At 39.7% G+C, this 26,815-nt stretch overlaps 1 protein-coding gene across 1 annotated transcript in view; it reads left to right on the top strand.

The window, feature by feature from the left end:
- The window catches only part of Zfc3h1 (zinc finger C3H1-type containing), a 44,686-nt gene extending 30,805 nt beyond the window's left edge, over window positions 1–13,881 (top strand). Inside the window, exons 21-35 of the mRNA XM_051176228.1 lie at window positions 512–695; window positions 2,308–2,494; window positions 4,069–4,257; window positions 4,930–5,167; window positions 5,761–5,866; window positions 5,942–6,140; window positions 6,918–7,012; window positions 8,831–8,941; window positions 9,181–9,285; window positions 9,391–9,556; window positions 10,340–10,440; window positions 11,754–11,855; window positions 12,528–12,567; window positions 12,805–12,867; window positions 12,996–13,881. Of these exons, the coding sequence (XP_051032185.1) occupies window positions 512–695; window positions 2,308–2,494; window positions 4,069–4,257; window positions 4,930–5,167; window positions 5,761–5,866; window positions 5,942–6,140; window positions 6,918–7,012; window positions 8,831–8,941; window positions 9,181–9,285; window positions 9,391–9,556; window positions 10,340–10,440; window positions 11,754–11,855; window positions 12,528–12,567; window positions 12,805–12,867; window positions 12,996–13,133 (2,024 nt within the window). The 3' untranslated portion in view covers window positions 13,134–13,881. The remainder of the gene's footprint in view (window positions 1–511; window positions 696–2,307; window positions 2,495–4,068; window positions 4,258–4,929; window positions 5,168–5,760; window positions 5,867–5,941; window positions 6,141–6,917; window positions 7,013–8,830; window positions 8,942–9,180; window positions 9,286–9,390; window positions 9,557–10,339; window positions 10,441–11,753; window positions 11,856–12,527; window positions 12,568–12,804; window positions 12,868–12,995) is intronic.
- Window positions 13,882–26,815: the final 12,934 nt, after the last annotated feature.

Here is a 26,815-nt window from a genome sequence, read left to right as displayed (position 1 = left end):
AATGTGTGATTTTATAGTTGAGAGGTAGATAAAATGCTTTACAACTTTTATCTTAGAGTAACTCCCACACATAATCAGGGCAAGGTCTCATGTAGGCAAGGCTGGCCTTGAACTCCTGATCTTCCTGCCTCCACCTCTGGAATGCTGTGTTTATAGGCGAGCTCCATCATGTCAGTATTTTAACTTTAATTTAGTTTTTAAATTATAATTCACAATTATGATACTACTTACCCTTAACATAATATGTCTAATATAATTTACCAGCAGACCGTACTTATAGTTTACAAGCTGAGGTTCTATTTATTCTTATTTTCCTGATGTTTGAAATAGCATCATTTTTATTTCCAGAAGTGTTTGAATGGTTAATTTTCTGACAGTTTGACTTTAGAGCTGAAAATCATTTAACTACCTATCACTAGAATCTTTAAAGATGAGATCAAGTCCTGTGCCCCACCCCGGGGGAGGAGGGTTGCTATAGAAGATATAAAACTAATGGTGCTTGTTTTTCCAGCCTTCCGACCAGAGAACCAAGAAAATGTTCCAGCTTTGGATACTGTTGTCACTCCAGATGATGTTAGATATTTTACCAGTGAAACTGATGACATTGCTAATTTAGAAGCAAGTGTACTTGAAAACCCTTCTCACGTACAACTTTGGCTCAAACTGGCGTACAAGTGCTTGAATCAGAGTGAGGGGTAGGTTAGCTTCATATTGTTTTGAAATATTTGTACCTGGTCATCACGCTTCCTTCCTATCTATGAGTGGAGTCTTTTCTTTTGAGACAGGGTCTCATGCTGACCAAGGCTGGTCTGAAACTCCGTGGCCCAGGCATCCCTGCTTCACCCTCCCAAGTGCTGGCTGACACTTTGTGAGTGAGCCCCCGCACCTGGTTGAATATTGTAATTTTTGAAACGGTCTCATGTAACCTTGATGGGTCTAGAACTTGCTATGTAGTTGAGGATGACCTTGAATTTAGTGGTTTCCTCTTTTTACCTCCCAAGTACTGAAATCATACGTAGATTCCATTATTCCTGGCTTTGAATCCTTGTTTTGTTTTTTGACAAAGCCAAAAGTATTCTGTTATAACTCTAAACCTAGTAGAAAAGTTTAAGAACAGAGCTTCATTTTGTGTTCATGGCACAGTGGTTAATACCGAAGTTTGCTGCACATGGATCTTTAATCCTAGTCTACATAATGAGTTCCAGGCCAGCCAATAGTGATAGCCTGTCTTAAAAACCATAAAGGTGGTGGTGGTGGTGAGGGAGAGGAGTCTGTTAGTACAATTATGACGAGAATAGGACAGATTAAATTTAGGTTAATTTGCAGTAGAGATTGAAGTTTATTTAACCACCTTCAAATTCTGATGGAATTGGTCTTTTTTTTGGTGCATGGTCATATGCAAGTTATGACAAGTAATATATTTCACAGCCAGTAGTTTCTGTTACCAATTTTATACCTGCTTTTTAATAGTGGAGAGCAAGCCAGCAATAATCTTTACAATGAAATTTGAAAGTGTAACGATTTTCTAAAAAGTAGTCTATTGGGAAGGATTATCCTAAAACTTCGTATAGCCCTGTTAATACGGCAGTGGTTGCGGAGTGCTTGCTGATAACCACACACACTCTGAAGTTGCCTGTGTGTGGTTTCCAGGAGAATGGGCTGAGTTACAGGGCTTTCTTGTCGGGCTTGTTTATTGAGCAAGGGACAAAAGAACTGTGCACTACTGTATGAATAGGATCATGAGAGAATTATCTTCTTTAGGAGATAGCAAGCCCTGAGCTGAAAAGAACTATTATATTGAAAGCTTTGATATTTTGCTGGTACTAGCTGCCCTTGAAAGAGAGTTGTTTGACTTTCCCTGTTTTTAAACAGCATAAATCATAAAAGGTATTGTTGAATATGTATGTAGATCACATTTGAAGTTGATAATCTTAGTGCTTTTATTATACTCTGTTTTTATCTGTGGTAAATGCTTACTGAATATCCATTTAAACAGAAATTATTTAGTCTGTGGGAGATCAGGACCTTTGGGCTTTGACAGACATGATTTAAAATCCCAGTTTATTACTTTTTATCATTGTGATCCTGGCTTCATGTAGGTTCTAATAGAAAGTAGAGTTTTTGCTTGGTTCAGTTGATTAGCCTCTCTTAGATGTTAAATGTTGTGATATATTTTACTTAGTTTTTGTGCTGCTGGTGATTGTACTTGGGCCATGTGCCTGGCAGGCACATGCTGTGCACTGGGCTTCATCCTTAAGCTCGGGTGTCTTATAATGGAACACTTTCCCCTTCCTTTTAAACGTACAGACTGTGTTCAGAATCTTTGGATTCTGCTTTGAATGTACTGGCTCGGGCACTGGAAAACAATAAAGACAATCCAGAAATTTGGTGCCATTACCTCAGATTGTTCTCAAAAAGAGGGACTAAGGAGGAGGTGCAGGAAATGTGTGAAACAGCTGTTGAATATGCTCCTGACTACCAAAGCTTTTGGACTGTAAGTAGAAAGACAGCAGTCATGTGGTGGAGATGTGTGCTGTGCTCCTAATTCCTTGGAGCACATTAATTGTTAGTACATAGCTTGATAGATAACACCTTATCAGTGTGTAGATCTACTTACCAGATTCGGGGGGTCCCAGCCACTTCTCTAGGGATAGATTTCCATGAGGAATATTTAAAGAAAACATCCTTAAATGTATTGGTTAAAGAAAAAATAATAAAACTGTTAGACAAATTGTTTTGCAGTTTTCATTTGGACAAAGTTAAAGGGGATTTCACAAAATATGAAAAAAATTTATTTTAAATTTCCTCTGTTGTATGAAACTAGTTATTGGGATTTAAAAAAAAAATGCTTCACTGTTTGTGAAGTCTTACCTATAATTTCTGTTAGTAATGAACCTGTCTTTGAGAGAATAATTTTTCTTATTCAAACTTAAAATGGCAACTGATCATTTTGTGAAAAGGATTCATGTTTGTCAATATTTGAACTGGGGAATGACTTTTGCCCACTGAACTCAGGAACCATTAAATTCAGATTAGTTTTAGGTGGATGTGTCATCAGATGCCTTTTGTTGTTTCTAAATCAGCTGAGACTAAAAGCACATATCATCACTGAGTTACAGTCCAGCTTGGGAAACAGGTTATTAACATTAGTTTTTCCCCCTTTGAAATGGCAGTTCCCCCTATTGGTTAGGCTGATTCAAACTCCTGGGTTAAAATAATCCTCATTCCTCAGCTTTATGGCACCTCTGTGCCAACATGCCTCAGATTTGTCTTTTACTTTCTGAACATAAGTTTGGACAGCATAAATAGCTCTTAATAAATGAATTGATTAATATAACTTGCCCTTTTTGAGCTGAGGTGCTGAATAGACTTGAATAGCAAAGGCTTTATTTATTCTGAATTTGGAGGCATGTACTGAAGTTAATGCTGTTGGTTATCACAAGACTTTCCATGGAAAGAATATTCTAAAGATGTGTATTTTTCCTTAAATTTGTTTGCTCTTCAATGTATCATACATTTCTAATACGAATGCTCCTTTTAAAAGTTTTCATTTCATTTGTATGGGTGTTTTGCCTACATATATGTCTGTGTACCACTTGTGTATCTGGTGACGTGGACGCCAAAGGGCATGGGAGCCCCTGGGACTAGAGTACAGACCATTATGAACCATTCTGTGGGTGGTGGGAATTGAACTCAGCACTTCTGGAGCAGCTCTTAACTGCTGAGCTGTCCTCCAGCCCACAGATGCCATCCTTCAAATTTTAGTCACTTACCTAACCAACACAGATTGGTATAATCATAAGCGTAAGCTTTGTATATCTATCACGGCCTTTTCCACTGTATATTGATTGAGAGAAAGGGCGTGCATTGCTCTTAGTGATGACCTGGAGAGTACCTCTAATTGTTTTAGTTCATGTGGTTTTGTGTTCTAATCTGTGACAGAAGTACAGGTTGGGATATTAGACTGGAAAGTGGGTTTGTACTTTCTTAAAATTACTCTTCATAAATTAAAAGACAAATGTTTTTTCTTAAAAAGCAAGATTAATTATGTGAAACTCTTCTGATCAGTTTCTACACCTAGAAAGCACCTTTGAAGAGAAGGATTACGTCTGTGAGAGGATGGTGCAGTTTCTGATGGGAGCAGCCAAGCAGGGACTATCGGACATTCTCTCCTTTCAGCTGTTAGAGGCTCTGTTGTTTAGAGTTCAGCTGCACATATTCACCGGAAGGTGCCAAAGCGCAGTTGCGATTTTACAGGTAAACGTTTGTCAGAGTGCTTAGCTTCTGGAAAGCATGTCTACTCCAGGACACGAGTAGCATTGTTGGGTTGTACGGCACAGGCTTTGCATTTGAACTTGTTTTGTCACTTGTGGTGACATTCTACTTCTGTTTGGTTGGCACAGAGCTCTTACAAGGAAACATGGGAGACTTGTTTTAGGTACTCAGCTAAGCCTGAAGAGTTCAGCCTATAATGAAAATCACCCGTATTGATGTGGGTCGGGAATGTATATGTTTTCTGTGTTTTTGTTTTTAACTTACCAGATTTTAAGTGTAAATAAACTTACTACTTTTCATCTTATTTCATAGCAGTACATCATAAACTTTAAGGTAGCAAGAATCTGTGCTCGTCTCAAGATTTGTCATTTAAAAATTTGGTGACTATAAAATTTTCATTTACAAGCTGGACAGTGGTGGCACACGCCTTTAATCCCACCACTTGAGAGGCTGAGGCAGGCAGAACTCTGTGGGTTCAAGAACAGCCAGGGCTATAGAGAAACCCTGTCTCAAAAAACAAACAAAAAAGCATTTTTTCCACTTATGTATTTATGAATCATTTAATTTTAACAGCTTCATTCTTTACATTTGAATCTTATTATAGATAGGAATGTATTTTTAAAAACACTTTCAAATTATTTTTGTTTTCTCTAGAATGCGTTAAAATTGGCTAATGATGCAATAGTGGCTGAGTACCTTAAGATCGATGATCGCTGTCTGGCGTGGCTGGCCTACATACATCTTATTGAATTTAATAGTCTCCCTTCAGAACTTTATGATCCATCCAATGCTAACCCTTCAAGAATTGTTAACACAGAGCCAATTGTACTGCCATGGCAATCAGCTCAAGATGTCAAGACTAACCCTGACTTATTATTAGCGGTGTTTGAAGGTGAGTGATATTTATAGATTGTAACGTCAGCCTTCACAAGTCACAGAGCTGACATTTAGCACATCAGTTCTCTATTCCTTATGCTTCTTTGTAAAATAGGGTAGCTTACGTGGAAACTGATTTTTAATATTACTGAATTACTTAAAATGGTCATTACATCTATGAAAATGAAAAGTTGCATTGTGATTTATTTAATTATGACAAAGGATATTAGATAAATGTGTTGTTAATAAATACTTGTACATCTGAGTGCGCACACACTTATGATACTATATTGGTTGAATTGGAGACTAGGCTTCCTTGTTTATTGTTGTTGTTCTGAAAGCCCTTTAAGGTGGAAGACTAAAGGATGTGTTTGTTTTTTATCTGGTTAATCTGTCTCCCACCAATGAGCTTTATGACTATAGTATTCTAAACATTTATCTGCCATTGAACGAATAATAAAGGTCCTCCCTAAAATAAGTATAAATCTATGCATTTGACATTAAAAGTATAAGAGACCGTGTGTGTGTGTGGGGGGGGGGTCTCTTAGAACGGTAACGTGGTCAGATGATGGGTTGTGTGTCAGGCTCATGTTGTGGTCTTTTTTGTAGACGCTGTGAAAGCTTGCACGGATGAGAGCCTTAGCAGTGGGGAAAGAATAGGAGCCTGCCTTCCTCTGTACACAAACATGATCGCTCTGCACCAGGTCCTGGAGAGGTAAGGCTTCGTTAACAAACAACTCTTAAAGATGCGTGTTACAGAAGTGTGTTCAGCCATCTTTCTTTTCTTAAGATATGAGGCGGCAGTAGAGCTGTGCAAAAGCTTATTGGAATCATGTCCTGCAAACTGCCAGTTACTGGAGACCCTTGCTGCTTTGTATTTGAAAACAGATCAGCATGATGAAGCCCGGATGGTGTGGCTTACTGCCTTTGAAAATAATCGTCAGAATTCGGAAGTTTTTTATCATCTGTGTAAATTTTTCATCCTGCAGGTAAAAACAAGTTGTGATTCTTAAATATTTTGTATCCCTTTACCAGTGACTTTGGGAAGCTTGTCACCTTTTGGTCCTTCTGCTCTCTCTCTCTCAAGCTAGACTGTGTCGGTTTTGCATTGCATTTGCTACAGGGCTTTGTTTCTATGAGCTCCTCAAGAGTACAAATTGTTATTTGTGTTTACACCCAAAGTCTCCATGGCAAATGTGATAGCTGCAAGCTCTCAGTGGGTGAACTCTAGCCAGTGATAATGCTCGATACATTGTTTAACAGGTTAGTTGATTTCAGTTCAGAGGTGTTTCACATTCTTTTCTGGTTTTGTGAGTAAAACAAGCAAAAAGCAACCCTGACAAGCAGTTTAGGGGAAGACAGGGTTTATTTAGTTCATAGTTCCAGGTCACTGTCGGTTAGTTCAGCCTCAGGAGTGTGAAGCAGGGAACCCTGTGTTCGCAGTCAGGGGCAGATGGGGTGGGTGCACAGTGTTGTTAGTGTTCACTTCTGTCCATACTTAGACAGCTCAGGATCCTCTCTGCCTTGGGATGAAAGGTGCGCTCCACAGTGTACGATCCCGCTCCACAGTGTACGATCCCCGCAGGTCAGCCGATCTCTTAGATTGTGTCAGGTTCACAGAACCAATCAACACAAGAAGTGAGGATGTGTTCCCATCTGCCCAAGAAATATAATGTCGTCATGATTTTTAAAAATGGCTTTTAAACATTTTTATCGGTTATTATAAGCCTGGTGTGTTTCACTCTCAATTTTTTTTTTAAAAATAGAACCGAGGCGATAATCTTCTTCCGTTTTTGCGGCAATTTATTGCATCATTCTTTAAACCTGGGTTTGAGAAGTACAGTAACATAGATTTATTTCGGTAAGTTGTGCGAATTTTGATTTGTTGAGGAGTGAGAGAATATAGAGTAATTCAAGGCCAAACAAAACCTTTTACAGACTTGTGTTCTGGTTTTCCCTTGGGCTTAGAGGTTATTGGTTTAGCTTAAGAGGAGATGTTGCCAGATTTTGCTCTGGTAACTAACTAATCACAGGTCTTTAGATCTTCCTGAAGCTATCTTAACTGAGCAGAATAAATAAAGACAGTAGCAGTAAAAAGTGGAGCTGCATTGCCTTCAGATCATCCCATTGTTTCCCATTGTTTCTTACTGATACATCCTACTTTACTAAATTCTTTTCTGAAATAATCATTTATCGCCAAGAATTAGGAAACGACAACTGTCCTTTTGGAAGTTCTTGTCTACACAGGATTGATTTAAGAAGCCTCTAACCAGGCATGGTGGCACACACCATGATCCAAGCACTTGGGAGCAGCCTGGGCTACATAGCGAGAAGACAGCACGTCTTCTGAGTTAGATTTTAGGGGAATGCCAATAAATGAGGTGGTTTTGGCATTACTGTGTTTATGTACACACACCTTATGTTTATGTATAATTTTAAGCTTACATTATAATCAGTTAATTAGTAGAAATCAGTGTTCATAATACATTTAAGATATAATTCCCCACCCTCCTGTTTTGTTTGGTTTTTTTTTGGAGACAGGGTTTCTGTATCCCTGGCCATCCTAGAATGCTCTCTGTAGACCATGCTGGTCCTGAACTTGCTAAGTCTATCTACCTTCCTCTTCCAAGTGCTGGGATTAAAGGCATACACTGCCATTTGGCTTCATGATATAATTTCATAGGCAGAACTTATAAAGTAAAATATTTGGCATTGTAATATTTAACTGGAAGTAAATTTGATCAACTTTTTCTTTGTGACATTTAGTATAAAGATGACAAGCAGTAAGAACTATTTCCTTTATTTCATTTTTCTCAAATCAATTTAGAAAGTTAACTCTGTTTTCATTTACTTTGAGGAAGTTGCCCTAGAGATTATACAGTTTTAAGTATTTTAGATTTGAAGTCAATGGAGGATTTAAAATCCTTAGATATCTAGTGGATAATTTAGGGTGATACAACTGTCCGTGATAATGTGGGACGGTAACCCAATTTTCAGATATCCTGTATTGCTGCCTTCCCACAGGCCAGGCTAGCATTTTGAAACTTTTCCCCTTGTATTCCTTTTAAAATTGAATGTTGGTGATTATACTAAATTGCCATTTCAAGACTGGATGAAACTGAGACCTGGGTGTTAAACACAAAGAGGTTCAGACACATGAGAGTGAAGGAAAGCCAAAATAGCGAGAGTCACGCAGACGTCTCATTTGCATTTCTAAGAACCTTTGAGGCTCCTTTTCTTTTTTCAAAAGGGACACTAATCTAGAATATTTTTCCACTTCGTTTAATAAGTTCTTATAGGCAATATTTTATTTGACATTATGTCTAAATAGTGCGTGTGTGTGTGTGTTATGCAGATAGCACGCCCCCCCCCCCCAACCCCCATAAGAATGTACAGATTTTGTGGAAATTTCAGCTACTTGGTAGTCTTATTTGGTCTTTACTTTTAATTAAGTCCATTTGGATGATTTGTTTGATAGAATTACCAATTTATTTGGGAGGAGTTAGTTCATTTTGATAGAAAAGTAAAATTTTGAGTAAGTTAACTTTTAGAAAAGTTTGTTATTTTGTAGAAATATTTCAGTTAAGTTGTAATTCAAGATTATCAGTGTTTGTGTTTTAATCCATCCATGTGCGCCTAGGAATAACTTCATACAATATTGTGATTTTTCTTCTTTCAGCTATCTCTTAAATATCCCAGGACAGCTTGACATTCCGGCCTGTTTATGTAAAGGGAATTTTGATGATGATGTATTTAACAACCAAGTCCCTTATTTGTGGCTGATTTACTGGTGAGACATTACCCACTGTGGAGAGGAACGTGACATGTTGAGCCTGTCTTGTATTTATGCTGATGTTTATTACTGAATTAGGGAGTATTAAAAAGATGCTAAGACTGGTTATTTAGTGAAAGACGAGAGCAAGTAGACTTTACTGTAACAGTATCTGTGATGTTTAAAGTGCACATTGCCATCCCTTTACCTAACAAAACCAAACTGTAAGCCCACGTTTTTGTTCATTTCTTGAGCAGTCTTTGTCACCCTCTTCAATCAAGTGTTAAAGATACGGTGGAAGCATATGAGGCGGCATTGGGGGTGGCCATGAGGGCTGATATAGTGCAGAAGATTTGGATGGAGTAAGTGTCCTTCCTTCTATGAGTGGGATTTCTAGAATAATCCTGGAGGGCAAGGGTGGTGAGCTGCTGGTAATTATTCTAAAGCACTGTTCCCTCTTTTGGCAGTTATCTCGTCTTTGCCAATAATAGAGCTGCTGGATCCAGAAACAAAGTCCAAGAATTCAAGTTTTTTACTGACTTAGTGAATAGATGTTTGCTTACTGTCCCTGCCCGATACCCTATCCCTTTTAGCAGTGCTGATTACTGGTCCAACTATGAATTTCACAATCGGGTAAGAAATTGTTTTTTCTTTGATATTTGCATAGAACAAGGAAAACTGAATAGTGACAGAGCTTCTCCTGGGACCACTTTTCCTAAACTTCACCGTCGTCAGTTCTTCCATGTTTCCAAACTCAGGAAAAGGTGCCTTGCCAGGCCCTGTAGGGGTCATCGTTCCATGTAGCTGTTCTTGCTAAGTTCTGTCAAGGGAGTGCCGCTACAGGGCGTAGCAGAGCTGAAAACAAGGTGCTGTTCAAGCTGCAGCAGTAAACCCTGATTAACAGTGCAGGTGGTGAAACAAAGTGCTTCATCCTCTCCCAGTGAAATTCGGGTAGACTGAGACCCCCCCTCACCCCTCCCTATAGGAAGGTTCTGGGCTAATCAGGGTAACCAGTCATTGTGTGCTGTGCTCGGATGCCAGTCTTTATCCCAGGAGCTAAAAACACCACGTGGACATGAAGTCACATTTCTCACAGGCATTCCGTGAGCAAGTTGTGGCAGGGTCCTATTAAGCCCTCTTGATTTGCCCACGCGGAGTACAGCAACTAAAAGAGACTCCGCCTGGAAGCGCAGACCCCTCCCTGGCTTCCCAGTGCTCTGTCCACGGTCTCCTCCATAGACCCTAGTCTCAAATTTGCTCTTAGAAAGCGGCTACTATGATTAATGGTGGTCAATCCCACATCATAGTTTGTAATTTGTGTCTTAAGGGTCTTTTCATTAAAATATATGTATATAATAAATAACTAAGTTCTGCTTTTTAGTTGCATATTCATTTTCCCTCCCTCAACCTTCACAGGTTATTTTCTTTTATTTGAGCTGTGTTCCAAAGACTCAGCATTCCAAAACCTTGGAACGGTTTTGCTCTATTATGCCAACTAATTCTCGACTTGCACTGAGGTAAGAAAAGTTTTGCTTCTCAACTCAGTAGCATAGGCCCTTCGTATGAAATCACTCTTGAAAACTTGACAGAACTGCGTAGTTCTGCCCTTCCCTCATGGACATATACTACTTAGGATTGTTGACTCATGCTTAGTTATTCATACAAAAGCCAATATAAAAATATGAAAACCTGGTCATTTCAGAGAACTATACATTATAAACACACCACTTATCATTGGCATGTGCATTATAAGCAGTAAACCTGTTTTACGTGGTAGAGGAACACGAAGAGATTTGCATGTCAGTTATTCAAATATTTAGCATTTAGTGGAATCTCATAGATTGATGACATAAAATCAAGATTCCCAAACTTAAGCCCTCAGGCTGAGCCCTTAGTTGTGCTTCATGTACCCTGTCAGGGTAAACATTTAGTTTACTCTAAAAAAAATAAGCTTTGAATTTCTTAATGGAGTACTTGGACCTGTCTGTGCGTGGACACCCACTTGTGTAGTCATTTCTGCTGCATTGTGTCTTTCCATAGAGCTGCTTTATGTTTTATAAGACACCTCAGGTGTTTCTCAGGCATTCTCTTGGGTTTTAAAGTATGTCTCCGTACTATGTTGCACATGAGATATATAACATAACTGAAAACTAATCCAGAAGCTTAAGTTTTTGAGAAAATTATCCATATTCGTGGCTAATAATTAAATTTCACACCAACTCTGTTTATCTTCAGAAGCCAGCGATGGAAATTTGAATAAAGAGAATTGCCTTTGATAAGCATGTGAAGTAGAAAATAGTGTATTTTGTCTCTGTGTGTATTTAGTGTGTGATAAGCGTTTTAGAACGTTAGGTCCTAGGTAGGTAACTCAGGTGTGGGTAAACTACACTTCTTGTTTTGACGCACTCTTCCTGTGGCTATCCTTGTTACCCTCCCCACCCCCAAGAAAAAGAACTTAACACTGAACTATTATATTTCCATTTTGTCCCATACATATTCAATATTGAATATGCCCTATGCTGTATGAAGGGAAAATATTTTTTAAGATTGCATTAATGTATTGAGCCGTTACCTTAAAAGCACTTGGGGGTTACTTTTTTGTTTTTCTGCAGATTTCATGAGTTTTTTGTTGAAGATAACCATAGAACAGTTAGCACATTCTGACCCTGGGGCAGTTGTCATAAGAGACATCCTATAAATATTTCCTGAATATCTGGGGTCAGATTTAACTGACCAACCTTTGTACTTTGTCATGCATTCTGTCAGAGAGTGCATTTGGGGTGCCCTGTACTTCGAATGCTTTGCTCATCTTCTTGAACGTACTTTACAGGCTACTTCAGCATGAATGGGAAGACAGCAATGTTCAGATTCTGAAACTCCAAGCCAAGATGTTTACATATAATATCCCAACATGCCTGGCCACCTGGAAAATGTAATGCAACAATCATGTACATGTTTTTATAGCTATGCTTTTATTTGTAAGGGTTGCTCCAGACAGGTAAATCTGAAACAGCATCTTTTCCCCTTCCCCAAGCCAGATCTTACAGAGAGGTATTTGGGCATTTGCTATAATTTAATACCTAGAAAGTTAAATGATTTATTAATAGCTAGCTGCTCTACAATCTTAAAAACAGTAGTAATAATATTATAATTAGTGAGAACATTTAGATAAAAACACAGTATTGTTATCAAACAAATAAGTGCATTTAACACTTTTAGGACCATCTTTAAATTGTAGGGTTTTCCCTGTTCGAGTCTGGTTTCTTCCTTATTTTAAAAATGGTAGTGCCAGATCTGTTGGTTTTTTTTTTTTTTTTTTTTTTTTTTTTTTGTTACAAGTTTTGAGTTTTTTTTTTTTTTTTTTCCTGCTCCCATGAATCTTATTCATGTTCAAAAACACTGGTCTGTTTTATTCTTGTAAAGTTGATAAAAATTGTTGAATTTTTCTTTTCACTATAGGTTACACTCCTTGGAAGTTTAGCCTGTTACTTTCAGGAAGTTTTGTACTCAGATTCCCACAATCAGTATTCTGCCAGTGGTGGTGTTCTTTTTGTTTGAAGATATATAAAATTTTCCCCCTTCTCTATATTCCTTTTCCCCTTAGAGCCATTGCTGCTGAGATTGTTCTAAAGGGACAAAAAGAGGTAAGCCATCCATTACTGAATTACCAGATGGGCCACTTTTTTCTTTTTAGCTATTCTGCCTCTTTTGTTGGCCTCACTTTAAAAAGGATTAAAGATAGAAGTTAATATTCTAAGAACTCTACTTGGAATTTTTGACTTGAATGATAGTCTATTGTAAACTCCGCCTTGAAGTGGACAGGATTGTGAAGGTGTTGTTCATGGTGTTTTCTGATGACAGTATGTCTGTCTATCTTATAGGTCCACCGTTTATATCAGAGAGCCTTACAGAAGTTACCTCTTTGTGCATCACTATGGAAAGATGTAATGCTTTTATCTTTTATTTTATCTTGACGTTTTCCTATAAATTTTCTGCATGTGCCATATCCATTGATGTGGTAAATGCTCAAACTTAGCTGTCTCTTACTTCTCTGCTTCCCTGTCTTTTACAGCAACTCTTGTTTGAAGCATCAGAAGGAGGTAAAACTGATAACCTGAGAAAACTAGTTTCCAAGTGCCAAGAGATTGGAGTCAGCCTAAATGAGCTCTTAAATTTAAACAGTAACAAAACAGAAAGCAAGAATCACTGAACACTGGGTGCAGTCAGTTCTGAGCCCTTATAATAATTGCCAAAATTATTTGAATGATTCTTCAAGATTAGGCTGATCCCTGGCTAAGGTCTGGGTAAGGCAGACAAGCATTACTGATCATATCAAGTTCCCTACAATATCCTAACCTTAAAACCGGAAGCAATGAACATGAATGATACTCTTGGAATGGATAAATGAACTTCCTGTTTGGCCTGCTTCTGGGCCCTGCCAGATTCTCTAACATCATGTACGTAAGTATAGCTCCTCAAAGCGACTGACATTTATTTTTATTTTTACTTTGTTTTTGGTTTTGTTTTTTACTTTCCCTACCTTTATGTTGTGCTATTCCTGATCCACTTGACACTCTCTGATGCCTGAGAGATTCTTGTTTGGAATTTAGTTTTCAGGGCTGTGTTTACAGTAAAAAAGCAGGCAGTCCCTTTTAGTTCCTCCTCTTTAAATCTCTGAGATTCTTCATTTCAGGGTTTCAAACGTAAGCAGTCCATCTTAAGGAGAGTGTAACTGCCATGGCCACAAGTCTGCTAGTTGCACTTTGAATGTTCTAGCAGGGTTGTTTATTGCCCTTTCTACGTTCTGGACTCCTTGCTGAGACTGTTTAACTTGAAGATTTAAAGAAACTATTGCAAATGCCAGTGCATCAGAACCTAAGAGTGATCAAATATTATGTGCAATTTTTTTGTAAAGAAATTTTAATTTATAATAAAGTTTAACAGTTTAAAGAAGTTAATATTTGAACTGCTTTGTATTGAAATAGTACTTTGTCGTATTAAATTGTTGACGTACAAAATATTTTTAATATAAGTTAACTTTGTAAAAACGTTGCTGTCTTTATTCACTTCTCACTCTGGTGGGAAAAGGTTGAAGTAGGAGACAGAGATGCAGCTCCTTTCCCATTTAAAACAACAGGCCAGGCCAGTGATGTTAATTAGTGAAGCTGGGTGCTCTGTTTTGAGAACGGTGAGCAGATAGGTTTGCACTGCCATTAAGCACCGTGTTCTCAACAACATCACTCTTTGCAGTTTGAGTTAGCTACCTTACGGTGCGGCTTCTATAAAATAGGCGCTCTAAGAGAACCTGCTGCTTTGCTTAGGTTTGTGCCTTGCCTAGAATAGTTAAGACCAGCACAGCGCCTTAACTATGCCCTCAGAGCCAGCTGTGTGCAGCTAATTGTGGGAGGCAGAGCATTAGCTCCTTACATGACAGGCAGAGTGATACAGCCTAATGTTGGTGTAGTGCTTACTGCTAATAAAAATCCTGATCTGAAGAAACACCCTGTGCCTACAAGATGGCGCCTAAAGAGTGGGACCCGTTTGTCAAGAGTCTTTCATTTAACCAAAAACAAGACAAGACAGCAATACCATAACCAAAGCAATTTGGGAAGATAGAAATCCTAACAGGGTACCCTTCCACTGTATGTATTTCAGTATTTGTTATTGCTCTGATATTTGAAGATGGAGCTTACATGCTTAGCACATTCTTGTTCCTCTGGATGCTCTGCAGGGAAGCTGCAGCCCGAGTGAACCCAGCAGTCCATTTGAGGGTGGAAGGAGGTATACGCCTTTGCTGCTGCTCTACATACGTGCAGTAGTGTGTACCTTTCTCCACCATCATAGGCAAAAGTATTTTCCATCTGTTTCTCTATAGTTTAACAGTTGTAATTAAACCATCTCAATTTTTTTTTTATAAGGGCCAAGTTTTAATCTTTAAATATTTTTTTCTTGGCTTTATTGTATGTGTATTAGTGGTTTTTGTTTGTTTTGGTTTTTTGTTTTTCAAGACAGGTTTCTCCATAGCTTTGGAGCCTGTCCTGGAACTTACCTGTAGACCAGGCTGGTCTTGAACTCAGACTCAGAGATCCCCCTGCCTTTGCCTCCCGAGTGCTGGGATTAAAGGCGTGCGCCGTCTGTGCACAGTGTGCATGCAGTGCCATCAGAGCTAGAAGAAGGTGTTGGGTGTGGGACTAGAGATAAGCATGGTTTTGAATCATCAAGTGGGTGCTGGGAACTAAAATCAGATGTCTTTTAAGAGCAGCCAGAGTTCTTAATTACTGATCCATCTGTCCAGTTCCCATATTTGTGTGTGTGTGTGTGTGTGTAGGTGTGGTTCCATCTGCAATAGCTGTTTTCTACATATACACATTCCCTCCCATGTCTTTTGAAGTGTTGCATGCAGAACTCTACTTAATGCTATGCATGAAATTCTGGATACCATCCATGAAGGATGTACATGTATGTGCATTGTAGCAACCTCAGGGTTTACCATTCACTGCCATATAGGAATATCTGGCTCTCTTTTTTTGTTGTTGTTGTTGTTATTTTAATTAGTTGTCAAATTGCTAAACCACATAGGTATCTAATGTCGCCCCTTTTCTTTCCTCCGTGGTTTATAAGACACAGTGTCACGTGTAGCCCAGGCTGGCTTCACACCTGTGACAGGGTTCCCACCTCTACTTCCAGGTCTGGGACTGCAGGTGTGAGCTCCCTGTCCCTGTCATCCACACACTCACCCAGCATTTACGTGAAAACAGCAAACATTCCTTAAGGACTTACTTTTTTTTAAAAACGAAATGCTTTCAACAATAACTAAGATTTTAGGTGATCAAAAACTTAGAGAGAGGGGGAGAGAGTCAACAAGAACTGCATTCATTCTCCTGCACCCTCTGCCATATCTGGAGAAAGACGCAGAAGAGGTGTTGTACGCTGTGGGACTTTATCTGTGATAGAGGAAATGAAGTAGTGGATTACCTTGAATTTTTATGCGTTTTTCCTCATTTTGGAGAATAGCTTAGTATTTTTATTTGTCTTTTAACGGAAAGTGGACCTTGTAACATTTTTCTCACCAGATTATCTAGGGCGGTTTGCTTTCAATGAAAGGGCATATAAACCCACATCATAAAGTAAGCAAGACTCTCCAGGTGCAACATCTAAGAGTTAGAGGCGCTCTGCAGACAAGCAAAAGGTGACTGAGACTGACAGCGTATACAGAGGGACTTTATTGGAGAGTATAGTTCAAATATTTGTTCAGGGCTCTGCAAAGGTAGGAGCATGTAAGTGGAGTACAAAGTGTGCCCGTTTTCTTTCATATGTGTGTTAACAGGAGTGGGGGGTGGCAAGACATGCATTTAGTCACCTTTAACGTTTGAGAACCATGCTGTGAAGAAGTAAATTCTCTTTCCTCTCTTCTCTCTACCTCTTTGCTTTGTGAACCTTCTCTCCGCCCCCATATGCCACCCATGCGTCCCTTCTGAGAGCATTCTTCAGCTGTACACTTCACTGGAGAAGGGGGCATCAGGGTTGACCGCCCACCCTTCCCTCTCCATCTCCCCATCATGCACATACCTCTCCACAGTAGTGGTTTATGCCTTTGTGCGTGCTGTGTTTGCTGTCCACACACATACCTCTCCACAGTAACGGGCAGGGCCTTTGTTGTAGAAAGGTGCTTTAATCGGTCTTTCACAGATAGTAAAATGGATGTCGTTTGTGTACACTTTTCATATCATAGCCCTCACAAGAGGGCCACCACAAGATCTTCAGAATCTTCTCGGCAGAGTTGGGCATATTTTCTTTCCAGAGTCTACATATATGCTCTGTGCTAAACTCAGAGGTGAATAGAAATGTTCCCATACTTGTAGTCTTAACAAATGAAGAAAGGCTATGCAAAGGAAACCTAGAGCGGCTCTGAGCTTGATTTGGGAGAGGCCTCCTGGGTGGAGTAGTGAGAGCCAGTGTTATTCAGGATTTAATGTGCCATTAAAACTTGAGTTGTAGGAGGGTTTGCATGGCCTTAGAAACATATACATTAAAAAGCAAGCAAAAAAACAAAATTAACTGGGGACCGTCTAGTGTCACGCCGCTCCCAGGAGGCTGTGGAAGGAAGGTGCTGAGTTCCAGGCCACCCTGGCATACATGGTGAGGCCCATTGCAAGAAGGAACCGCATCCTACAAGATTTTCTTTGGCTTTGTTGAGGGTCGTTTTCGTCTTGTTAACACACAGGGTGTGAGAATGCCACAGTGGCCTAACTGCCGGAAAGATGTCCACACAAACGTGACTGAACCTTGGTAGGGAGGGTACGGTTGAAAGTCACTTTATTCCTCCCCACCCCTGACTTGTTGAATCAGTCGTGAATAAAATGCTACTGAGCATTGTTCTCACACATGCGACATACAAAGCACTGTCCCAGTCCCTTGGAAGCCATGCACTTGGGTCCCCAGTGAGCCTTAAGAGCCATGCTTATTTACATGAAAGAACTACCCAGAGTTTCCGTTACTTTTAAATTAGTTTTCCAAGTGACCTTTTAGCTCAGTATCAGGCATGCCTTCAATCAGTTGGAAGCTAAATAAATCCAGAAATAGTGACTCTGTTGAAGAACAAAATCAATTACACAAGCTTAGAATATGTGCCTTTACGGTTTCACCAGCAAAACAGGTTCTGGGCTGACTGTCGGAGGTCAATTTTAACATGTGGTCTAATGAGTGCTTGTAGGTCAGATATGTTCTTCCAGTGCAAAGACAAAACTAAATAGGATATGTAGAATATGTGAGTCTTGTATTTCAAAAAGTATGTACCACTTGGCAAGTAGGAAAGGCCATCCAAACTATACAGAAATACATCTCTTCAAGGCCACCCTCATGAGTTAAGTAAAAAGCCCAAATCCAAAGAAAAAGAATTTCACAACCAACTTTAAAGAGTTTATTCCTCATTCTCCCTTTTAGGTTTGTAATCTGGAAGCTTCAGGGCTGATTATCAAGTCAGCTGAACAAAGGCGGCTTTACATTACTGCTTGGTCAATTAAACAAGCCAAGTCATGTACATCTTATTACTTAGCGGAGTCGGTCTTGTGAAGATGGCTACCCCACAGCTTGAAGTTGCTGAGTGATAGATGGCTGTTGGTCTGTTTACATTAGTGGGGATAATCAGAGCATCTGCTGCTAAGGCCAAAATACTCAACTTGGCAAATCATCAGTCAAGAGACTGCCTGGGGATGGAGTTGGCATTTCATGCTGGCTTAGGTGGAGATTGAGAGAAAGCTTCAGGGAAGTGGAGGGGTGTAAAGCAATGAGCTGGGCAAGTACCTATCTAGGAGCATCTAGGAATTAACTAGAACTGTCACCAGCCAGCTCTAATGACAGCCTACTTGATTGCTGCTTGCTTTGGGTTCACACCTACATCTATGAAATATAAAAATGTATGTACTTACATTACGAGTGCTAAGGGGTCATATAATAGAAGTTATCTTTAAAAAACCTAAACCACAAACAGTATTTGGAATGAACAGGGACACTAACAGTTTGATTTCCATGGGTGTGATTTCATTACTCTTAGTGACAAACTTGATCCTGCTAGGGCTTAGGTGCGATTTCATTACTCTGAGAAATGCATTAGAGGCCTTGGGGGTATGGGATACAGCTCAGTGTAAAACACTTGCCTGACTTTAAGTTTTACCTCCAGCATTGCAAAACAGCGACTAGAAGCCCATCTGTGTTCATGCAAGCATCTAGTAAAGGTGCTTACCTTGGTTATTAAGCCAAAGAGGATTGATTTAAAAATCTTCTCATCTAAATTACCATTGTGATGGCTAGACTGATTTTTGTGGTTTAAGAGAGGATTAAGACCTCTTAATTCAATAATCACTAATGGATTAAGAGTAGCCTATCAAACCACTTTATGCTTTTTATTGGCATTGCCTGGGAAAGGCATAGCAGGGTTGACCAATTTAAGCTCACTTGCAAGAAGAAATCATAAAATGACCTCATGAGGCAAGAGGCTTACATAGTTTGTGTTGAAGGCACATTTAAGAAAAATATTACACACCGCTATTCCTGCCCCCAAAACGATGACTTCAGCCTATTCCCAAAGACCCAACAAACGTGGTTGATGAAATCTTGCACATGGATATGTGGTGGAAAGGTTTTATAATGACAGAGCTAGATGGTTCTGACCTTGTTCTGTCCTGTGTGAGCTCCATTCCCACAGAGCTACCAAATGTTGGTATTGTCTTGCATGTGGGCGTGTGACCAAAAGACTGAAATGGGGTATGAAATTTCACCTTATGGTCCATTCAAGCACCTTGGGGCACTACTAGTTCAGTCACTATGGAAGCTGGGGACCTTCCTTCCGATTCCTGAAGAGAACCCTTGACAAAGGTAAGTCTGCTAAACTACATCACTATGGGAGATCTTGGTCCTGATGATTCTAAACTGCTTCCCCAAGCCATCCTTTTCTTCATATTTGGTAAGGAAAAATGGAAGTACAACAAACCCTGTCTGGAGCCTTTCACAGAAGTTCAACACTACTTACGGTCTTTTTCCTGTTACTCAGAAAAATCCCTTGGCTGCTGCTTTGGGAGCGGCACATAAATTCTTTTAGGTGCTATGAACACAACAAAAACCCAAGTATGAGTAATACCGTGTTAAGAGTACATCTACAATACCACTATTACCATACCACCGTCTATAAATATAAAGAGTAATGAAATCAGTGTCACTAGCTCTACAAACAATGAACGAACCTCTTCAGTTACAGTTTCCTGTAATTCTTTAGTTTGGAACAAGAAAGGCAAAAACACGAATTTCAAGCTTAGGTGGTCATATGCCATTCAAATAAAACACTTGTGGTTTTTACCCCTGTTGTATGTGTTGAGGTTAAATTTCTTTCTAACCATATAAACACTGCAATCTCCATTTTACAAGTACAAATTGAGTAACAAAATATTCAATTAACCCAAACCACAAAGGTAGCAAATGAGCCTGAGGAAGGTGACTTAGTGAAGTGATGTGTTGAGAATGGGTCCTGAGACCCTTGAAGGAATCGTTGAGCAAGCTAGTTGACAGTCTAGAACTCTGCTAGCCTTTGTTGTTGGAGCCTTCTGGGAGAGGCAACAGTTCTGCAAGGCAGCAGTTCATAGTGACCCTGAATTCTCACCCGGAAACACACCCCTAGAGTGTCTTTTGTCCTCTGAAAACATGATTAACATTTAGCTAAACAACTGTGGGATGGACTGAAGAATGTACCAGATTGTGGGCGGAAAATGGAACACATCCTCACAGCCTCATGAAGTGTTTGAAGTTAACATCTACTGTCAACTTGAGATGTAAGGATGGCAAACAAAAGTACATATTTAGATACGTGAGAGGCAAGGCTGAAAAGGCACAAAGTTTTTTCATATTGCTAACGTTCTTGGGTGCCAAGCCTGACTGACCTTAAGGAATGCGATCAGATTGGTTTGCTTAAAACTTGTGCGGAAGGCTGGTGGTGGGGTGAGGGGTGGCACATGCCTTTACTTCTAGAGCTTTGGAGGCAGAAGCAGGCAGGTCTCTCAGACTGAGGCCATCCTAGTCTACTGAGCAAGTTCCAGGGCAGCCAGAGGTGTTACATAGAGGAAGCCTGTCTTCAAAAACAAAATTTACGGGGGAAGACCTAAAGACCAAGTAGAAAGTGAGTCAAGATTTTAATGTCCTAGGCAGGCAGACCTCTTGAGTTTCAAGGCCAGTTGTTCTACAGGGAGAGTTGTTAGGCCAGCCAGGGCTACATAGTGAGAACCTGTCCCCCTCAATTTTTTTTTTTAACTTGTGAAAATGGAGTTCTAATAAAGGTGTATGAAAGCAGTGTGGTGATGAATGAGGTACCCGCAAAGATAACAGGATTCTGTTGGAGATTTTCCAGTGTAGGGAATGCGATGTGCTGATGGTGAGAACATTGCACATGTTGTTTGGACCTACAACATCAAGATGATAGAAATACAGACTTGGACATGATTCAGCAGGTAGGAAGGAAGGCTCTTGTCTTCAAGCCCAGAGACCTAGACTGAGCCTCCAGACCCACATAGAAGGAAAGAACTGAGCCTTCAAAGTTGTTCTGATTCCCATACACACACCATGGCATTCTCACAGCTGCACTTACATAAAAATGCTTTAACTTCAGCAGGTACAACTCACAGTCCTTTAGGAAGGATCGAGGCCTTCCCCAGTGTGTCTAGGCTAGGAGTATCCCTCCGTGGGGAATGGGCTCCCAAAGCCCATTCTTGCACTAGGAATACATATTGGTTCTGCTGCCAGAGGCCCCATAGACTGCCCAGGCCTCCCAACTGACACCCACACTCAGGAGGCCTGGTTCAGTCCTGTGGTGGCTCCCCCCTTGCTCAGGTCAGCTGTTTCTGTGGGTTTCCCCAGCAAGACTAGTTTTAAAATGTGGCTCTAGACAGAAAGATGCCATGAGCTAGAGCCTTTTTTTTTTTTTTTTTTTTTTTTTTTTAAGAGAAAGAGGATGGAGGAGGGGAAGGGGGGGGGACCAGCCTCTGGGGACAGGAGCAGCAGATAAGAGAGGCAGGGTTGGGGGTGGGATTGAGGGAGACAGAGGCAAGCAGAGGAGGAGGAGAGAGACAGAGAGATGGGAGGCGGGCAGGGCCCTTTTTAAAGGGAACATAGTGAATGTGCACAGGCGGTGCTCTCAGTGCTGCAGCTGAGGGCCCATCCTGTCAGGACCCCGAGGGCAGGCCAGTGCAGATGCCTGAGTACTGTCAATGACTATCTGGAAATGGGAAAGGTTGATTACTTAGATGATCATTCTTCTAAGGCTATATCTGCTGGGCATTCTGATCTTTTTTTCAAAGCTTGACATAAAAAAATAAATCCAGAGCCAAAGAACTAATAAGTGACGGGTATAGCCAAACATTGGGAAATCTTCTGTGACTACTGATATTAATCCTGCATAGTGAAACAAGCTTCTACTCTTTGGTACTATTTTTCTTTGAAACGAGGCTGCATCTTTTGGAGTAATTCGTCTCCATAGGATTTTGGCAGGGATAGATACTTCCAGTTATATATGAAGAAAACTTAAATTGTTTTATACTATTAAAGAATCCAAGGGAAACTGACTATTCCAGAGATTTAAAGGGGCAAAATCCAGCTACACAATCTTTTCCTAATTACCGGAACAAAGCAACATATGAAGAATTCTTATTTTCCCTTTGAGAGTTAAAAGTATGTACTTAGAGACAGTGACAATTGTTCTAGTTTAGATCACAGGCCTCTCTCTCTGTCCCAGAGGGCCAATTCTACTCTTGTTAGAACAAAAGCTTCCAGAAGAAAGTACAAGTTTTTGGTTTTTATTTCTTCTTTTTTTACAGGCCATTTTCTTATTGTTGCTTCAAATAAACCTTTCTACAGTTAACAAGTTTTGAGTAGAATATTATCATGCAAGTTACTTTGCTAATTGTGAAATAGAAATGTAAAATTTCTGTCCATTGCATAAAAATCAGACATAAACAGCAACCCCTCCCCCGAGGCCGAAACTTCTGTGGCTGCTCTATCAAACAAACTGGGTGGCTTATAGACAATACTTCTTACAGTTCAGGAAGCCTGAATGATAAGAAATGTTACGGCTAAGAAAATGGAAGACTGGGTGTCTGCTGTGACCCCACTCTTTATAGACAGCACCTTCTAGCTGTGCCCTCAAACTGTGGAGAACTAAGGAGCCACCCGGGTTCTCTTGTTATCAGGGCCCTAATTCCAGTAATGAGGTCAGACGCTCTTAAGCTGCTAACCCCTGATACTATTGACAGCATATGATTTTTGAAGCGGCACACGCACGCAGAAGTATCAGTTGGACAGTGAACTCTATTGGTTGATGTAGAGTGATGTGGATGGATAGTCCATCAGTGACATCTTGTAGATGTCATGACCTATATTACACCCTGAAAAAAATGTAAATAAAATTTCCCAAGCACACAGCTGCTTAGGACTGGAGTTGGGATTTGAACCCAGACTCCCTGGCTTCACGATCTGAGTGGTCACTATGCCATATGGCCTTTCAGAGTAACCACACTGTGAATGCTCACTGAATAGTCTCATTATGTATTTAGAATTTATTTGTGCTACATAAGTTCTTTGTAGTCAAGTGTAACATGGGCAGGGTTAGCATGTTTTGGAAATCCCGTAGTCAATGCATCAGCCATCACTCCCTACCGGTTTTCATTTTGTAAATTGCCATTTCTCCTATTTCCCCCCAGTACTCATTTTTTCTTCCTCTTTACTCCAAGTGATCATCCTTTCTTTTCCTGTTCTCTGTTGTCCTAAGACTGATATTCCAGTTCCTCTTTAGACCCCTGATCCTGCACATGGTAAACTGCACTGGCTTTCAATTGTTAGCCTATAGCAGTATCACACACAATAGCACAGTAGAGCACAGATTGCTGAATGCTACTTCTTCAGATGGTAAGACTGAGTGAGGCCTTCCTTACAGCCAACTCCCAGGGACTGTTTGAAAAGTGTTGATGTATCTGTTACCAGAAATGTGTCTAGGACTCATCATCACTGTTTTTTTCCTGTGCAAGTTTAACCCCTCTTTCTTGCCTCATCCAAAAGAAACATGGTAATGAGATCTATTTCATAAGCTGTCCTAATTAAATGACGTATGATACATAAAGAAGCCAACATACAAGATCAAGCTCACATAATAATCATTATGATGGGTTGCCTATCCTAGACAAACACACCTAAAGTCTATTTAATTAAATAGCTACACTCAATAGAAACCTATTCTTCATTCTTCATGGAGCTGTGTTTGTGTTATCATCCTGGCTTCTCATAGTGGTTCTCTTAGGCGAGCTTCTCCAATGTGGTGTGACTGGACACTCAGGGATAGACCTTTGTCCTTCACGGGCTAAGACACTCCTTTCTTGACCATTTAAATTTACTTCTTTAGATTTATGTGTATATATTTAAGTGTGTGCATTCCTGTGGAGGCTAGAGGACGATCTTGTGTGTTATCCTCAGAAACACTATTTCCAGACATCAAACAGGACAAAAAGATTAACCAAATATTGAGGGACTGGGACAAGCAGTTTTGTTTTGTTTGTTTTCAAACAGCATTTCTCTGTGTAGCTTTGGAGTCTGTCCTGGAATTAGTTCTTATACACCAGGCTGGTCTTGAACTCACAGAGATCCACCTGCCTCTGCCTCTCACATGCTGGGGTTAAAGGCGGGCACCACCTATATTATGTGGTGGTGGGCACCACCACCAAAATCAACTGGTTGTTAGTTTTGAAAATTTGTTTTCCCTACTGTTCAGCCTGGAAATCTTTGTTGTATATATTTCCCTGCTGATCTGTTCATCTGTGGACACGGATTCCAATTCTTTCTACACTGTACCATAGTGGGGAACATTTACCAGACACTAGAGGGCAGTGTTCTGTGTGAGCTGTAACTAGTGTTTTGCTATGAAAGTCATGGTATGAGGGGGCTTATTCATAATTAGGGTAGATACAAATGCTTTCCCTTAAAAAAATTGACATTATTGACTGTGCTTCCTTGGGCAGGAGAAACAGGTATGCTGGCAGAACTTGTTGCTAACTTAGATTGTCCAAAAATAAGTGTGCTGAGAAGAAAGAATGAGGTCCATTCTGTGTCTATTACTTAGGCCAAAAGGAATAAGCCCCTATTGTACCCAAAGGTTGACTAAATACAGACTGCTCTCAGGATCTCAGTAAGTAGGCATATGTGTTAACCAGGCTTGGGATGTAGCACATGGTTAAGTCTGATGGACAAGTGGGAAACAGTGTCAGGAATCCTGGGAATGTGCTGTTTCACACTGGCTGTTTTTGGCAATAATGCTGGTCCTCCAATTGTATACAACCCAGAGAGGCATAGACCCCCACAGAAGTGTGACACAGAAAGAAGCCGTCAGTGTGACACAGAAAATCAAAATCAGTTTCTTATGTTTGGGCAAAGGTAACTGAGTAGAATAGTGCATTTCAGTGTGTACTGGGAGTGCATGTGCTTGACACAGTCATGAAGTGTGTTTACATTAAATTTACATTTATAAATTAAATTTATAGAACACTCGTGTCCACCCTTAATAATTTAAGATTGGTTTGTTTTTCACACTTTTTTTTTTTTTTTTTTGTAATTGGGTATACAAATGTTCTTCTATCACTAAGAAATTTGGAGATAGTGTAGGCTATAAAATCCAAATTATCACTGAGGACAGTAAATTCCACCAAACCCATGACTTATCAGCTACAGGGAAGAAAATTCAGAAGCTAAAATATATTCTGATTTACTCTCAAGAAGGATGTATTTAATATGAGCCCAATATATCTAAGGAATTAGGGCACAGGTATATAGAAAGCACACACTAAAACATCAAAACATCAACTGTACTATCAACCAATAGACTCGAAAATATTGTTTTGCAAGTCGCACATTTTATTAGAAATTTATTTTGTGCCCAGTAGAAAAGCAAATTTTGAGTTTATTTACAAGCACAATGTATTTACACATATTATATACAATTAATGCATTTCAAGAAAATGGGCAGAGAAACAATGTATTTGGAAGAATATGTCACTGTACATGGTTTATTATCATGTTTTTTTTATGTCACTGCATCTTTACTGTAGTAATAAATACAATTCTATATGTACACATCTTATAAAACATCTCATAAATGTATTTTTTAAAAACTCCACATTAAAACATCTGATCAAAATAAAACATGCTTATATAAAAATAAATCTACCTAACAGCATTTTGGCTTGGGTGCAGTGAAGCTAATATAGGATCACAGAAGTTAAGAATAAGCACTCTTACTTTTCAAACTAAATAATTTGGATCGAAACATCTAACACCCGTGTTAATACGGAATAAGCAGAGAAGTAATGTTCTTTATTAGCAGGTGGTTGATTCAAAGAGGACACAGCTAAAACCAAGCTACACCGAAAGAATAATAATTTTGCCCAGTTTCTGTTGAGTCCAAAGTGCCATGAGGCATTGTTGCTAGAACTACCAGAGATGGGTATGTGAGGCTGCTCAGTGGATGTATGGACACACGTCCTGTCTGCCTTTGTGCATCTTACAACCATTCGAGGCAATGATAAAATGTTGTCCCCAAAGCATACTCACACCGAGAAACAGAAACAAATCCTGCAATGGCTTACTAGCTTTCCCACATGGACGATGGACTTTCTGAGCTTTGGACACAAGGAATTTGAAAATGAATCAGATAGGTCAAAATTTACTGATACATAATTGTTAGGAACAATTTAAGTTAAATTTCCTTATTTTCCTTTCCAAAAAAAAAAAAAAAAAAAAAACAAACTTGCAGCCAGTTGTATTTCATCAAGAGAGAAGCACCAAGTGCTTATTTAGAAAATCCAGTATCTTAAATGTATGTATCAATGAGTTAAAAATGTCTAATATCAGTCATCCAAGGAAATGGTGTGTTGGAAGGACCCTTTCTGACAAGAGGACAAAAAACATCTCCACGTGGCCATTAAAATGAAACCCCGTGGGCAACGTAGCCCATTTAACAAAAGTCCTTATATTGCCTCATACTATTAACTTTCTTCTAAGGAATTTGTCGATTTCAATATACCCATTGTGTCCTTCAACGAATCCCCCACTACCACTGATTACACGGGTAGTTTGAAGAGAATGCAATGAAAACAAGAAAGTTTATTTTTGGAAGAGCATTCCATCTGCTTTTCAGATCTGGGCTCACCTACGTAACGTGATGGATCGCTGAACAGATTATACAAGCAGTGTTTAGACTTACACATCCATCCCTCTCAAGCATCAGTAACACATCCACTTTTCCATACTAACTTACAGATGTTTATAGCTCAGCTCTTCTTAGCTACTGCTTTGATTTCAGTCTTGTAGCAG

The sequence above is a fragment of the Phodopus roborovskii genome, unplaced genomic scaffold (genome assembly GCF_943737965.1).
Source record: "Phodopus roborovskii unplaced genomic scaffold, PHOROB, whole genome shotgun sequence".
Taxonomy (NCBI): Eukaryota; Metazoa; Chordata; class Mammalia; order Rodentia; family Cricetidae; genus Phodopus; species Phodopus roborovskii.
Note: the sequence above shows the minus strand (reverse complement) of the source record. Positions and strands in the feature narration are given on the sequence as shown.